The following is a 16,461-nucleotide window of genomic DNA, read 5'->3' on the forward strand; positions in this document are numbered from 1 at the left end:
TGCGCCGTTGATATAACAATTCATATTTGCGCTGGTTGTAAGTCAACTTGAAATCAGGCCTTTAGACAATAAAAAATGATAGGTGGTTTCATTACAATATTAAAAAAATAAACAAACTGAAAACTGCTTCATAATCATAAATCATAAATAATAATTGATGCAAAATTCAAATTGTTATTGATTATTTTGTTCATCTATCTGTATTATCATTTGTCAACAATCGTTATACTACCAAAGGATGCTTTTGTTTAATATTTATGTAATAATGCTGAAAACTTGTAAGGTATATGTATATAAGTTCTAGAATGAATTCGCTAAAGTGCAATTTCACGATCCGTTATTTCTTTTTCTCATTAAAAATATTAGTTGTTTTTGTTTTGAGGACGTCAATATTTAGTTAGAATGTAAGTAGTAAGTCGTAAATAAAGTAATAACCAGGAGCGCGATTCTAATTGATAATAACTGTAAAATCACCCAAATGGTATGCGTCAAGGATGCATATGGAACATACCATGGTAGCGCCGGTGCAAGCGGCAACTGAACGAAAAAAGGCCTAGTCAAGTGACAGTTAACGTCGCAATGGGTGCGTGTTCGCAAATAATATTAATAACGTCAGGTTTTGCAACAATATAAACAATTAAAAGTCCTTCCAGATTTGTTCGCAATAATATAGAGTGTAATTATATAAACAAAGTGATTTGTGATTGAAAATATCCGTAAACGTCAATCATGATGGTAGCTGATTGTTTTGATTATCAATCTAATTGATAATTCACGTATCAAAATGAAATAAACACGAGGGTTCCTTAATTAAGTGAAACTATGCTTAAATATCGCTTGCCAAACGTTTACAATGCCTAGCTTTAACCTAGAAATACCCGCGGTAGGTGTAACCCACTAAGGTTAAGTTTGAAATTTTTGTAAATAAGGAAACATGTCCACAAATGCACATTCAATTCACGAAGTACAAGCGACAACTTCCGTTTCTAAAACCCCCAAACCGGACGAAAAACGTTCTCGAACTCTGCTAAACATCCTCCCCAAACTCCCTTCAAGTGATTCACTCAGCAATAGCCCTGGACCGGCAAGTCCTGGTAAAAATTTAATCACGGTGTTGCCTTTTTACAGTTCAGTTGCTCTTACAGGTGTTTCCAACTTCATAGAGAAATCAGATCTAAACACAGACAGGGTATGTCAAATTTCAGCAATTGTTACCCATATTCAAATAATTTCAATTTTCAGTCTCCTGAAACGTGCTCCAAGCTAACAAGGAAGGAGTCGTATAAGGCACAACGTAAAAACTACCGCAAAGAAAAGAAAAGAGTTACTAATGAATTACTAAACTCACTTAAAGACCCCTCAGTTGTTGTTTTAGCTGACTGGCTCAAAATCAGAGGGACTTTAAAATCATGGACTAAGCTATGGTGTGTCCTTAAACCTGGATTGTTGCTACTCTACAAGAGCCCCAAAGCCAAAGTATGAAGAACGTAATGGGGCCAAAATTTGGTGGTCGAATTAATTAACTACATTAAGCGAAAAGTTATGTTTTGTTGTTGGCTGGCCACCAGGGTTTGGACCCCAAGTGCAACGTAACTTGTCTCACTTTGAAAAAAAAATTGCAGAGCAGCCATTGGGTGGGCACAATTTTGCTAAATTCGTGCAAAGTGATTGAAAGACCGAGCAAAAAAGACGGTTTTTGTTTTAAACTGTATAATCCACTTGACCAATCAATTTGGGCCCCACGTGGTCCTGAAAATGAGACAATTGGGGCCGTTGTTCAACCCCTTCCAAGTTCCTACTTGATCTTTCGAGCCCCCTCACAAGCGTCTGGCATGTGTTGGTTGGATGCGTTAGAAATTTCAATAAGAAACGATTCGGCTTTAGTCCGCTCAGTTAGTAATAAATCGGCTTCAGGAAGCACAAATCATGAAACTCAATGGAACGAAGCTGATTACGAGAAACATTTTGGTTTGTAATTGTCGCATTGTGAAAACATGAGTTGATTGTTGTTTAGATTTAGATGATGTTAGTCAGCCGGATAACGGTGCTCAGCTTAGTACAGGAGACGGGGAAATGACTGATTCCGATTCGGAAATTTCGGCCAAAGAGGAAGATATTGATGAGGATCCACCGGAAACACCGTATGTTCCTATTAGTGAAGAGGAGTTTGGTGACGTAAGTGAAAAAATATGTGTAGTTATAACATTTCCATTGGTTTCGTTTTGATTAGGCGGGAGCTCAAGTTGAAGAGTTAGCAGAAGAACACAAGTCACTTATTTGGTATCTAGTTAAGCAAGTGAGGCCAGGTATGGACTTAAGTAAAGTAGTATTGCCAACTTTTATCTTGGAGCCGCGTTCGTTTCTTGATAAGTTAACAGATTCGTACTACCATGTTGATATACTATCGGGGTAAATATCTTACTTTTAATGAATAATAATTAATTAAAACTTGTAATTAGAGCGGTACTTGAAGACGATGCTTTTACTCGAATGAAAATGGTAGTAAAGTGGTACCTTTCTGGTTTATATAAAAAACCAAAAGGTTTGAAAAAGCCATATAATCCTATCCTTGGTGAGACGTTTCGGTGCTATTGGTTACACCCCAACGGTTCAAAAACGTTCTACTTAGCTGAACAAGTCTCGCACCATCCTCCTGTAAGAAATTTTAACATTTCGAAACAGTTTTGTTAACATTCTAAAATAGGTTTCTGCATTTTACGTTACTAATAGACAAGATGGTTTTTCAATAAGTGCAAGTATCTTGGCACGTTCCAAATTTTACGGGAATTCAACGTCCGCTATATTGGATGGTACCGCAATTTTAACGTTACTACCAAGAGGTGAAGATTATACACTAACCGTACCATATGCCCATTGCAAAGGTATCCTCATGGGCACACTTACAATGGAGTTGGGCGGAAAAGTGTCAATTGACTGTGAAAAGACTGGATATTTTACCGAAATCGAATTTAAACTTAAAGTAATGCCCTTTAATGTTTGATCAAGTGATAGAACATTAAAAAAATAATTTTTAGCCTTTTCTGGGTGGAGTTGAACAAACGAATTGTATTTCTGGTCGTTTAAAACTCGGGAAAGAAACACTAGCGACCATTGATGGCTACTGGGATGGTACTATTTACATTAAAGACAAGCGAACAGGTGAACAACAAGTATTTTGGAATTCCACACCACAAGTTCGGAGACAGAGGTTAACAAGGTATAGCGTCCCCGTAGACCATCAGGAGGAATTTGAATCTGAAAGATTGTGGCAACATGTATCTGCGGCTATTTTAAGAGATGACATGAATGCGGCAACTGAGGAAAAAACTCTTCTCGAGGAAGCACAAAGAGGTTAGCTCATAACTTATTCTACTTAAATTGGCACAACTTAACTTGTTGTTGCAGCGCGTTCTAAAGAACGGAAAGCGAAATGCGAAGAGTGGGTCCCTGTGCATTTCCAACAAGACTTAAAAACTGGACAGTGGGTTTACAAACATTCAGATTTACGACCGTGGGATCCTCGAAATGATTTATATCAGTATGAGTATAACTACGTCATACAAACAAGGACGAAGCATCCGACTCCCATGATTCGCACTGCTAGTATAATTAGTGTGGATCCGCAACAGGTACTCCATACAGTTTGTTTTTGTGTAAATATATATATATATATTTTTTTTGTTAAGGGCGAAACGCGTTCTTCGACTCTAAAAGTAACGAAACGGAAAATGGCGCCAAAGCAAGTCTCGTCTGACGCCGATGTAAATGATAGTGCCACAACTTCGGAAGAATTTCATTCCGATTCCACCCAGTCTGTGAAAAAAATGCCACTAGCTGCAACAAATTCTAGGTGGGTCTATAAATAAAATACTTTGTTTGAAAGGTTTTTTCAGTATTATGTTGGCAATCCATGACCTCGAGCAAAGTCTCCAAGAACATGGAGAAAAAATAAGTCAGTTGCAGCGGAACATAAACCGCGTATTGGAATCAAACATGAAGTCTCGTTTTAGTCCTAGTTTCATTGAGATTATAATGATTGTGTGTTTGTTGGGCTTTTTTCAAGCTGTCTTTGTGTATTTCTTTTAGTTGCAGTTTTATTGTGCAATTTATATTGTGATAAAGTCTCGTCACTGAACCAATGTTTACCAGTTGATTTACGGGACAGTGGAGAATTTTTCAGTGTAACTTATTAGCACCAAAAATTTTGTTGTGAATTTGTGTATTTTTATTACAAACTGTGCCTTTTACGGGCTCTTTGATTATACAATTGTTCCTGGATCAAAGCCCTTGTCAGTTTCATTTTAAATTTGTTCACATTGTATAGTAGGATGTAAAATGTTACTTGTGGACCAGGATATGTGGAGTTTAAAAAAACACGGCAGAATCCTACAAATTTAGCTGTTTTCCCAAAAGTATACATCCGAAAAAGATCTAAAAATCTACAAAAATGCCTTTTTTAAAGCAGCCCACTTACATTATTTTGTAATAAAAGCAGCGTTATTCTTAACTGGATTGTTTGCATTTTCCATATTGTGATGTTTTCTTCTTGAAATCAGCTACCCTCTTTTTTTATGTGCCAAATCTTTGGTGGTCTACAGACATTTGGGTACTTTTAGAGTGAATGAAGATTAATATTTTTTCAAGGATTTTAGGCCCTTTTCGGTTGTTTACTTTTGGGAAAACAGCTAAATTTGTTGGATTCTGCCTTGTTTTTTAAGACGACACATATCATGGTCCAGAAGCAACATTGTACATCCTACTTTGTATGTATTTTATTTGTTATTCGCTCGTGTAGATTAGGAACAGTGTTATGTGATATTGAAAGTCTACTTTCAGCGAGAATTTTTCAAGGTAAATGAGGGTACTCATACTTAAATGTTCGACTAGGGGCGGGGTTAGTAACGTACACACGCGCTAAATATTTTGGTCACGTTTCTGTTTTTAAAATATACCTACCTATATAAAATGGTACAAAATGATTTGTAGTCGTATAAATTCGGATTAGAGCAACTAAAAATTTTTTTACATATATAGTTCTAGCAACTGCATGTTAGTCCTTTGTTTTATGAACAGTTACAGCTTAATAAAAAAAAACTGACATTTGAAACGACTTTTATTTAAATGCAAAGCATAATATTTTAAACATATAGATAACTATGGAACATTTATCTAAACTGGTGAACACTAATCCTAAGTCCAATACTATCTTTCCCAATCTCGGCCACTGTACAAATGCAACACATGGCGCCTTTGTACTTGGGGAGATACGAAGTGCCACAAAACGAACATTTTTCCTCGGCTTTGCCTCGATAAATCGGAGTATATGAATAACCGCATAGATTAAAGGGATTATGTTCATCGTAATGCAACTGCAACTCATCCGTCAAATTTGACTCACAAACCTGCAATATTTTTCTGGTTTGTGATGCCACTTCTGCTTTTGGACCTAATTCAAGTAATCTTCTCGCGAAAGATGCTGCCGTTTTGTAATTTTTTAATTTAACAAACATATTTAGAGCAGTCCGAAGAGTTAGAATTTGGTGGATTCGTTGCAAGTTACAATGAGTGAAGTAAGCGGCCATTTCGCATTGACGCTTCTGCTCTTCAACTGTATTTTTTGGCAAGGTTTTGCGTAGTGATTCCATTTGCAAACCGCAAATGTATTCTCTACAAAGGCGCAATAGTTGTTCAGCTTCAGAGACTTCTTGTTTCGTATCTAAGATCAGCAGCGAAATCAAGAGGAGCAAATTTCGAAACTTTTCTATCGCATCGCTAAATTTCGCACCAGTGGTGAGTTGATAACAATCCTACAAAATAACAAGTAAAAATTATCTAAATACACTGCGCCGGTGGCCGTAGTTACCTGTAATTGCAAAACCAAATCGTTCAGTTTGACACCTGTAAGCGGAAGCCCTCCTTTCAGACCTGCATCCTTCCAATTGCGCAAAGGATACGTAAAGTTGGATGGCAAGTTTGGTTGCCACGTTGTGCTAGTTCTAGATCCGCTATACAACGACATGAAAATACTTTCATACGGTTCAAAATTGACAATTCCTAATTGGTCATGAAGCAGCCGACAAGCCGATTCAAATGATCCAGCCATGACATGATCGGCCGCAAGTTGTGAATTTTTCGTCCATGCAAGTGTCGGGTTAGGCCCTTGAGTAGGCAAATGAACGAAACTTTCAGCTGACTGTTGCGTTTGCGACGGCCCCAAATCAGGAATTTCCAAATCGGCGTCTTCAACATCCCAACCACCTTCACCATCGGCTGGAGCCGCATCGTCAGACTTACGTTCGTTGTCCACGTCAATCTCCTCATCGTCGTCACCCCAACCACCGACCTCCTCATCCAAAGCCTCAGTGGAAGGTTCAACCATCAAACTTTTTATATTCGAACTGGCTTGGACCATTGCGTTAGTCTCGAAGAAGCTACGACTGACTGTCAACAGCGGCCAATTACTCTCAGCTTGTTGAATTGGAGGTGGAGGAATGAAGAATTTTGCATTGGGGTCCACATCGGGCACTTTTTTCTCATTTCCGATCAAAATTTTTAACTCTTCAGCTTCTTCCTCGTAGCCGTGAGTTGCAGCAGTTAAATACGCTAAAGACGTCAGGTTTGACTGCTTCAAAACTCTTATTCTTTCCTCAACATCACCAAGTAACAAAGCGCCATGATACTGCGAAGAGCGCGCTTTGCGAATCTCAGCAATTTTCGTCATTTTGCGCAACTTTTCCAAATTTCCGGTGATCAAATAAAGAAATGACAATTTCTCAAAGCTCTTGGTTCGTTGATAGCACATTTCAACCACTTGGTGGTTACCGTGCCACAAAGCGGTTTGTGCCAACTGCTCCCAGCAAAGTTTATCGTTTAAAGCTTTAGCCGCGTCTAGTGCTATCTCAATGTTACCGCATTCAAGAGCTAAAGTGAAACGAGTTTTGTCATCTTTGACAAAGTGCAAGGCCACTTCAGGGTAACCCTTTTGTTGCAAATACGAAATTATTGCTTGACCAACCAAACGCGAGTTTTTGACCATGAATAAGACTTCGTCGTAGCGGTGGTGAATCAGTGATAATTTAAACTTGTATTCTGTTGGATCAATTGTTAGGACACGAGGCTTGCATTCACGGTCCAAGCAAAAAACATGCTTTCCTTTAACTCGAGTGATGTAAATAGGCAAGTCGAGAGTACGAATGATCCCATGGTCCCTAAGTAAAACAGCAGAATTTAATTTTACATTAAAATTTTTTTATAGAAAAAAATTACCCATGGATCAAAGTGTATTTAATATGATTGCTAGTGGTGTAAATAAAAACACCCGAATCATCCCAAGCCCCTGACTTGACTCTTGTATTTTCGTGCAGGGAGCACAATACTTCCAACTTTCGGTTACAAATAGTAACTGTATGTTTAGCCAATAGTGCGATGAAATTCATATCGTGAGACCAAACAACATAGCGGCATTTGTTGATTTTAACTGAAATAATCACAATAGACTAAACGACAGTTACGATAGATGACTAATACCTTGATCTTGAGTCCGTTTCCTTTGAACATCAAACAAAGTCAGATGTTCCGGATCTCTCAGTAGTAGCATTCCAGTCCCAGCATAAAAAATCTCATCACACGGTGGCGTTTGCACCTTTTTGTGGACCTCATTTTTCAAATTTTTGATGACAAGTTGATGTGACCTGTCCAAGACGGCAAACCGATTTCGGGCGACCCAAATCGCTGTCAATCCTGATGATCTTTTGCTTTCGGCTTCCGGGACTTGATCATCACGGTCCGACTCTTTCGCGATCGTATACAAGTCGTAAGTGCTGTTATCCAAATTCGAAGACCGTATTGATAACAAGACGGCATTTTCGGCCGGGTTGAATGACATTCTAAAAACAGGAGTCTTGCCGCCACCTCTAATCTGAAGTACAGGAACGTCTTTCGACGTATTGAAATCAAGTTTGCGTAAATGGCGGTCTTTAACGTAGTAGAGGAAGTTTCTATGTACGGTGTATGCCGGTCTTTCACGCTCTAGTTTGAAAATGATCATGCCTGTATCATGACCGGCCGCAAATAAATTTAAATTGGGATGAGCTGTCAATACCCAGAACCGGTCATGTTCCCTTCGGAATGTATGCAAATAGTTGCGCTTGGCCATATCCCAAATCCGGATGCTTTTATCCTCACTGTTTGACAGAAGAAGTTCCTGACGAGGATGGAATAAAACGCACGAAACGTTATTGTAATGGCCACGGCATGTATCAACCTCCCAAGCTTTGGAATCATTCATTCTCCATAATTTAATTTGGCGGTCATCAGCCCCGGAAACAATGAGTGGTAAAGTAGGGTGGAAACATGCCCAATTTACTCCGCGATCATGCCCTTCGAGGACATGTTTGACAACGGCATCAGCTTGCCCAAACAAGTCGGTACTACCGGGATTTTTTAAATGGTCCTCCAAACCTCCGGGTCCAGGAGCAACATTCTTTTTCCGCAATCCTTAAAACAAAATTATAGAACGCGTTATAGAACGCTATCACATGATAAAATCTACCAGAAATGTCCCAAACGCGGACAGTCGAGTCGAGAGAAGCGGAAACAAGTAGGTCTTCAGAAGGGTGGAATTGCGCACACATGACGTAGTGATTGTGTCCGGTGAGGACGCAAATGCAAGTCCGACTTTGCCAATTCCATATGCGAATTGTTTGATCGTCGGAAGCCGAGACAATCCAAGGGTACTCATGATGGAACATTGTAGTACGAATGTAATCGAGGTGACCGAGAAGGGTGAAAATGCATCGTTTTTGTTTGTAATTCCACACCTAAACAGTATCGTTAGTTGTGAATTGGAATTTGATATTAAATCAAACGAATACTTTGATTTTATAATCGTCACCACCAGAGACGAACAATGGCTGCTGATTATGAAAACAAATGCCTCGGACAGGTCCATCGTGTTCGTCGAATTTTTCAAGTAAAGTACACATACGGTAATCCCAAAGTTGAATGGATCCATTATGCAAGCTGAATTAGAAAAAAGAAAAAAAAAACAATTTATTAAACGTTGCAAAATATTTAATTGTGGGTAAATCGTAAAAGGTCGAATTTAGTAATGTGATGATTTATGGAGCAAGAGGATATGTAAAATGTAGATCATTATTGTTTCATTATCTAAATAGTAAATTGCCAAATAAATCTGGTATTAGAGATGTGGTCTGGGCGTTGGCCATCTCGTGTTGTCCTATGATCTACAGAAGGAAAGGTCACTTTCTTCTCTTTCTTCATACTGTACTTCATCGATTTCCAAAAATTCTGTTACTTGAGCCACTTATCGGAAAAACAATAAAGAATAATAACCGCTTGCTCACCTTCTTTTACTATAAAATTAGCAACGATTTTAAAAACTAAAAAACTGTTACGAATAAAGTTTGATCGCTAGATAGGAAATATCAGTTGTCCTAACAACTTTATGAATAATTTGAAATATTATTTTTATGAAACAATGTAACGCATGAGTAACGGAAATTCATAAGTAGGCATAAACGTAACACTCAATTAAAACAAATTAATTATTTTGGACAATATCAGTGACACCTCGAATGTTTTTTACACAAGGTTAGACTCAAGCTAAAAAAAAGTTTTTGTAAAAATCGGGTTTTTTGTTTATATAAAACTCTAAATTACTACAATTATACATGATTAATAACCGTAAATATGAATGTAAACTTTTACCGATAAAAAAAGAGGAAAATTTTCGCGATAACTATCGCGGTGTAATGATTAATCAATGTTGCAATGACTAATTTTAGATCCACACTGATTTTGAGATCGATATCCAAAAAGCTGATTGTGGTGTTTAATCGGTAGGTACCCTCTAATTTAGAGCAAGTTATTGAGGACGGGGGAAACAAGATCCGACGCTATAAATTTCAACTCGATTCCCAAATATTAACCAGTTGTTACATATTACCGACTCAGTTGTCGTGTAAAGTGGCTGACCCCATCATGAAGGTGTACTACCTCCTAGTAAGTGTTAACTGATTTTTTCAGATAGCTAATTTCATTCTTTTTTATTATTATTGAACAAATTATGGTATTAGAATATTCGCAAAATTGCTGCTTCAAGGTTTCCGTTTCCATTATTATAATTAAAGGGTAAACCCTCTAATTATTGGACAAATTTTTTTAGATGGAGTTCAAGTTTTTATTTCACATGGAAAACGGTTTTATATTATGTTGAGTGAAAACGACTCGAGCCAAGGGTAAGCAAATCAATATAAAAAAAAAATTGTACTTTACCACCATAATCTCTTAAACTGTAATAAATATCAAAAAATTCAAACATTTTATAAACAATTATCAAATTTTTTGTTATCTATTACAGTTTTTTTCTCGATTTCCTTGTTTAAAAATTCAATTTTGGAAACTTTCTGCTGCTCCCAGTTTTTACAAATGACGCAATTATAAATAGGTAATTAATTAACAATTGTGTAATTAATATTCATCAACTTTGATTCGGAAAAATATTATGACATTTAAGTTTTCAAGCGGCACGCCTATCTCAAAATAAATAAAAAGTTGCAAAATTGTTAATAATCCCAATGTAGTTTTTTTTACAAATTACAATCATTTAAACAATTTTCTGATACAAGTAAATCAATCAAAGGCGCAAACCTCCAAATAAAAATTAAAAAAAAATTCAATATTGGCCTTGATTGGTATTCGGTGAACCTTGAATTTCATCCATTAGTGAAGAAACAACGAGGCGGGTCTAGTTTGGTTGTTGACATTTTAAATTTAATTATGATTTCGAACTGAAGCAATTATTGTCATACGATTGCGAAAAAATTTGACATTTTCGTCGCTTTGTATTTCTGGAAATCCAACGAGTCATAAAACTGGTTACGCAGACGTGATGTTTAACCATAGGCCAAAAAATAAATAAAACACTTACGTTTTTTATTATTTTTAAACGTCAATTATCAATTATCATATGATCCTGAAACCTTGAGATACTTCTCGTCAAAAACTAGAACAGTTAATAAAAAAATGAGACTACTAATTGTTTTTGTTTCTAGTTGGTGAGTGCAATTTACGTTTGGATCACCCCAACGCATTCTCGATTTTTCTATTCACATTACACTCCCCTGTCAAGCCCAATATTCTCTCAAACCTTCCTTCCAACGCTTCCTGCAGTCTCACCTTTAGCCTACACACCGCGAGTGGCTTCGACTTCTTCAGTTACTTACAACATACCCAATGTTCCAACAGCCGAATATCGCGGATTTGGGTATCGCACCGATTATAAAGATGGGGCTAGTTCGACTGTTTTTTACGTTACGGGACCGGAAGCCCAATACTTGAAAAGTTTTATGGATTTCCCGAGTTTCGCGAAAAAATCTCAAGACTCAATGCCTGCAAAAGCACGGAGTCTAGCTTCGGACCTTACGGATCTTAACGCAATCCCTGACGCTCATGGAAAAATTCAAAGTATTTTACAACCGGCCGATTTTGAAAGATTATTCGATGCTGCAACGCCAGGAGTTGTAAATTTTTATTCGTTCCCTGCCGGCACTGTTCCTTTAGCTTCGGCGAGAGAAGTGGAAAATACGACGACTAATGTCACAACAACTACGCCTTCGAGTAAAGAAGAACATGTAGCCGCTGAAAGTGTCGTCAATTCGAAAGTTGTTGTCAACGCTATTGAAAATATGATTAAATCAAACGGAACGACGACCGAAAATACTGAAAAGACCACCAACAACACCACCACCACCACCACCACCACCACCACTACTACCACCGAAAGTACGAGTGCGAAAGCTTCGACGGAAAGGTCAATGGAGGTTAAAATTGAAACTACCACTGCGTTTTTGGTTAATGTAGATGACGAAGATGCCACGACGGTTTCCAATGAAGAAACAACTACTCAAGTGTAAATCAACTGGAATTTAGTGATGAATTTGTTAAATAAAAATAGAATGAATGTTTTATATTGTTTGGATAATTGTAAACAAAATGTTAATGACAACCAAAGTTCCCTCGTACATTAAGAAATCGTATTTATAGTCATTAACCATAATCAAATCACCATGTGACTTAAGAGTTCCTTACAAGTTAACAAAATTCATCTCACCTCAAAATTACACGGAAGATTGAGATTTTTATTATAAATTTATTAACAGCCGATCATCTTCACCAACGCAATAAATTTACAAAATTAAATGTATGGTTTAGTGCATTATTTGTTTAACCTGGTCAAGAAAATTAAAATAAAGTTTTTCTAATCTTTATTTAATCCTGTCTAAACCCATTCACCTTTAATACGTTAATCAATAATGATTTAATGAGTAACAAACTAATTGTTATTCGTCCACCTAACAAAATAGCTTGTTTTAAGATTATTGTTCATTTTTAACTTTGTTCAATTTATATAGAATTTATAAAATCAACAGCAATTTCGTCTGTAACAAATTACGTTAAAATATTTGTAAGACAAATGATAGCTAAATTAATAAATATTATATCAAAGAAATTCGACAAAATTCATTGCCAGCTCATTTATAAAACAATAAATATTTTTTCGTTAATTTAAATTAAATGATTAATTGTTGGAGTTTTAGACACATCAAATTTTCTTTCAGATAATTGTTCAGCATATAAATGCGCAACTTTGCCCTAATTTAACCGACCACGTAGGTCTTATAATAACTGAGATCCCCATGGTGGAGCTCAAAAAACCAACACCCCCTATACATATTATTCAATATATCTTGTATGAGAATTCGTTTTCGAGTGTCATTAGTCATTACTCATTACTCATTAGCCCTGTCATCCTAACATTAATTGTGTGGGAGTAAAGAATGATACTAAGAAAATTTTTTTTTAATTATTTTTTAGAAAAAAGATCTTATTTAAAAGATGCTCTAAAAAGTAAAAAATTATGTTTTTCTCCCAGAGGAGAATATTTTTGCTTACAAGTTAGGATTCTAAAATTTATAAAAGCTTCGGGAACAGTGCTGAATTCAAGAAACTAATTCTGTAATGCCTTATTGTTATGACTTGTGACTATGACTTATAATTTATGATATGACCGTTCCCAGAGTTTTTATAAATTTTAGAATACCAACTTGTAACCAGAAGTATTCTTCTCTAATAGAAAAATATTATTTTTTACTTTTCAGTGCATCTTTTAAATTGAATTTTTTATCAAAAACAAATTTGAAATTTTTTAAATTTTATTTTTGCTAACTAAAACTAAAGTTTCACTTATTGTAAACGTCTTTTTCTATTAAATTTAATTTTACTGCATTATTATTGTAACACCATTATTTAGCTGACTTGTGCAAACTTGTTTGGCGGTATGTGATAGAAAAGAGCAGTTAGCATTTTACAATTTACAGCACATTCTTACCTCTGTTCTGTGTATATCGTTCAAGATAAATGAATTTAAAAAAAAAATGCGACATTTGTTTCTACCTGAACGTGATGAAAATGATTACGTATTAATGCTATTAATATTTTTCTATAAGTGAGTGAACAGTGCGCCTTTTTACACACATATGGAGACGTCCCAATGATCATCATACTGTGTATAGGTTGGTATAAGTCACGGTATAAATGTCGTAGGCTAATAGTAAAATCAGGCGTATTATAAAAAGTCTAATCATATTGTAAACGACTGGGCAAATTGAATGAATGAATAAATGAATAAATATAGGATTTTTACAATGCTATTGGAAATTTTAGGTGTATTATAAAATTTATAAAACACCTAACAAGTTTTCGTCTTAATGTAAAATGGTCTTTAATATCGTCCAATTAGACTGGGTTACATTTAGTCGTTTTGTAAAAGAACCAAAAATGCCATCAAACATTTTATAAAATTCCACTTTCTAATGTAGTTAGGTAGTTTAAAAAATTTAAAAAAATTGCACTCTAAATTTAAATTTACTCGTCGACAAAAACTCTCTTATATCTCAATAACTGTAAACATTCTGATAAGAGAAGTTGTTATTTTCGCTTATTTTGAATTCTACTATTACTACTATAACCCTCTGAAATACTTATTTATTATTATCACTAATTCACCCTGTAGTATTTTGAATTTGAGGTTATTTTTTCTTTTTATACTTATCAATTATCGTTATCACTGTAAATTTTTGGGACGAGTCGAATTGGTTCCCGGGGATGGTCGAATTGGTTCCCATCGGTCAGGTAGGTCAGGTAAACAGATTAAAGTATTATAACAGAAATGGCGTTTGTAAGTGTATGAACAAATTTACAAGTTCCAAAACGTTAAAAAACAAATCGTATTTTAACAATTTAAAGGCTGCGGATAAATATTTCTTCGAGTATTCAAGTACTTCCAAAACGATGAAGAAGGCGCATAGAACTTAATGGGTACTATGTCGAAAAATGTTAAAATTATTTTTGTAATTTGTCTCTATTTTGATGCTTTAATAGTATTAATAGACATATTAACGAACGCAACGTCATCATGTGAGATGTCTTAATAGTCATTGCTTGACGAAACATTTTACGAAATTTACAGGAGAGCATTGGGCTTAAAAAATTACTAAATTCTCCTTTTTTTAAATAACCAGTTAGCCATGAATAAATGAAATTTGTTGTTGGATTTTGTGCCAAGAAAATAATTATTTGAAAATTTCTACAAGCTTTAAATCTAAAATATTAACATATATTTGGCTTAATCCTTTTTACCTACCTGCTCATGCGGGAGCCAATTCGACCATCACCCGGGAACCAATTCGACCATTACCTTTTACAGAATTATACTTATAGAGATTACTGGGAACCAATTCGACCACGACCGGTCAGCGATGTAAAGAAACTAAACTATAACAAATCTTGTTAAGTTTATATAGACTTGGTAAATTTGTTTAATGTTTTGATGTTCCTTTATGCAAAGTTGGCGCTTTGACCGGCTCTGATAAATTAGATAGTGGTAGCTTTGTTGTGCTACAATAGAGCTCGAAATGTGTCCAGTGAAAAAATGCTGGAAAAAAGTTCGCGCATTCATAAATCTCAATGTTGAACAAGATATATGTAAACATAATTAGGCTAATTTTTTGTAGTTCTTGATATTACAAACCTATATTAATAAATATATTGCTATAAAGACATTGCTTTTCGTGTCTTCCAGCATTTTAAGACGATAATTTATAATATAAAGTTAAATTTCAGTAGTACTGACTAGCGCATTATAATACTCCAAAATAATGCAGGTTTGTTTCAGTCGTATTGCAAATGAACCATAGGTATTTTACAATAAGACGAAAACTGGTTAGGCGTTTTATAATACGCCTAAAATTTTTTCAGTTGCATTTTAAAAACCCTACATTTATTTATTCATTTACAATTTGCCCAGTCGTTTACAATATGACTAGGCTTTCATAATACGCCTAATTTCACTATAAGACTACGACATATACAAATTGAAAACCCCTTTGTGAACATAACCTGAAACTTTAAAACCCTATTTAGCCCCTTGTTCCGTAAACCGGCCATGTGTTATTCAAGTAGTTGGCTGCTAACAGATAAGAATAAAACAAACCCAGATAATTAATTGCCAACATTGATATCAAATTTGAGTAGTGAAGATTTAAAAAATGTACGACAAATATTTTAATGTTTCAATACAAAAGATAGGTATGTGCTTTGAGCCAGAAATACCGCTGTGCCATGATCTGTATGATCGCAAAAAATGATTAGATTTATTAAACTACAAACTTACCTTGCCAATATCCAAGGACGTTTCGAATGAAATGATAGGCCCTTTACACGGGCTGATTTTGTTTCAAATTTGGTCAACATTTTGAAAACTGGTTAAAATCCCCAGCTAGCTGACGTGTCTTTTGAGGTTATGTTTCTCTTTGGAAATTTATAAGTTAGGTCATACAGTAATCTATAAAATCACTGAAAGAAACAATACATGTAGTAAATAACAACACACCAAAAGTAGTATTTGTGCCAATAGACAAGTACCTTAAGTAATTTTTTTGGATTAAAAAACACATTCCACAAAACCAATATTGACATTTATCGAACATAAAAAAACACGACACGAAACACGTAGCAATTTAGGGATTTTTGGTTTTCAGCAGGTTTGCAAACAAGGTTAAACTTGAACAAGAATCAGGTTTTCTTTTAAATTAAAAAACTAGATATTTCCCCGCATCATTTTACAAAAACTAGGATCAATATAGTTCCACTTTTTCGGATAATTTTGCTGTAATTGAGAAAATGAAAAAATTAAAAAATATATTAACCCCCCCACCTTTAAAAATGGCCAAGTGTCTCAAAATCAATTATTAAAATCCATCTTATCTGATAGATTTTGATGTACTCTTTACGATGGAAAAAAGCGTTTCCTCCTACTTAGCTCTTTTATTTTGGCCGTAATCGACGATTAAAAATAGAAAACTTTTTTTCGAAATATTG

General features: G+C 35.3%; 3 protein-coding genes across 4 annotated transcripts; 2 read left to right on the forward strand and 1 right to left on the reverse strand.

The window, feature by feature from the left end:
- Nucleotides 1-291: 291 nt before the first annotated feature.
- Orp8 (Oxysterol-binding protein-related protein 8) lies at nucleotides 292-5,107 on the forward strand. Of its 2 annotated transcripts, none has more exons than XM_064359339.1 (13): nucleotides 292-404; nucleotides 930-1,094; nucleotides 1,146-1,189; nucleotides 1,243-1,476; nucleotides 1,623-1,968; nucleotides 2,015-2,175; nucleotides 2,231-2,409; nucleotides 2,460-2,655; nucleotides 2,705-2,980; nucleotides 3,036-3,351; nucleotides 3,406-3,629; nucleotides 3,687-3,850; nucleotides 3,894-5,107. In XM_064359339.1, the coding sequence occupies exons 2-13, from the start codon at nucleotides 935-937 to the stop codon at nucleotides 4,084-4,086; spliced, it is 2,493 nt and encodes an 830-aa protein (XP_064215409.1). In that variant the 5' UTR covers nucleotides 292-404; nucleotides 930-934; the 3' UTR covers nucleotides 4,087-5,107. The 2 variants fall into 2 exon arrangements, with proteins under 2 accessions (XP_064215409.1, XP_064215408.1); XM_064359338.1 differs by lacking the exon at nucleotides 292-404 and adding an exon at nucleotides 565-583.
- On the reverse strand, nucleotides 5,096-16,136 carry alphaCOP (Coat Protein (coatomer) alpha). The gene is made up of 8 exons (XM_962379.5): nucleotides 16,006-16,136; nucleotides 15,755-15,936; nucleotides 8,874-9,021; nucleotides 8,552-8,819; nucleotides 7,528-8,496; nucleotides 7,267-7,477; nucleotides 5,864-7,208; nucleotides 5,096-5,807 (listed from the first exon to the last, which is right to left on the reverse strand). The coding sequence occupies exons 2-8, from the start codon at nucleotides 15,832-15,834 to the stop codon at nucleotides 5,166-5,168; spliced, it is 3,663 nt and encodes a 1,220-aa protein (XP_967472.1). The 5' UTR covers nucleotides 15,835-15,936; nucleotides 16,006-16,136; the 3' UTR covers nucleotides 5,096-5,165.
- Nucleotides 9,863-12,290, forward strand: LOC103313411 (uncharacterized protein DDB_G0289357-like). The gene is made up of 2 exons (XM_064359340.1): nucleotides 9,863-10,023; nucleotides 11,076-12,290. The coding sequence occupies exons 1-2, from the start codon at nucleotides 10,003-10,005 to the stop codon at nucleotides 11,934-11,936; spliced, it is 882 nt and encodes a 293-aa protein (XP_064215410.1). The 5' UTR covers nucleotides 9,863-10,002; the 3' UTR covers nucleotides 11,937-12,290.
- Nucleotides 16,137-16,461: the final 325 nt, after the last annotated feature.

The sequence above is a fragment of the Tribolium castaneum genome, chromosome 10, assembly GCF_031307605.1.
Source record: "Tribolium castaneum strain GA2 chromosome 10, icTriCast1.1, whole genome shotgun sequence".
Taxonomy (NCBI): Eukaryota; Metazoa; Arthropoda; class Insecta; order Coleoptera; family Tenebrionidae; genus Tribolium; species Tribolium castaneum.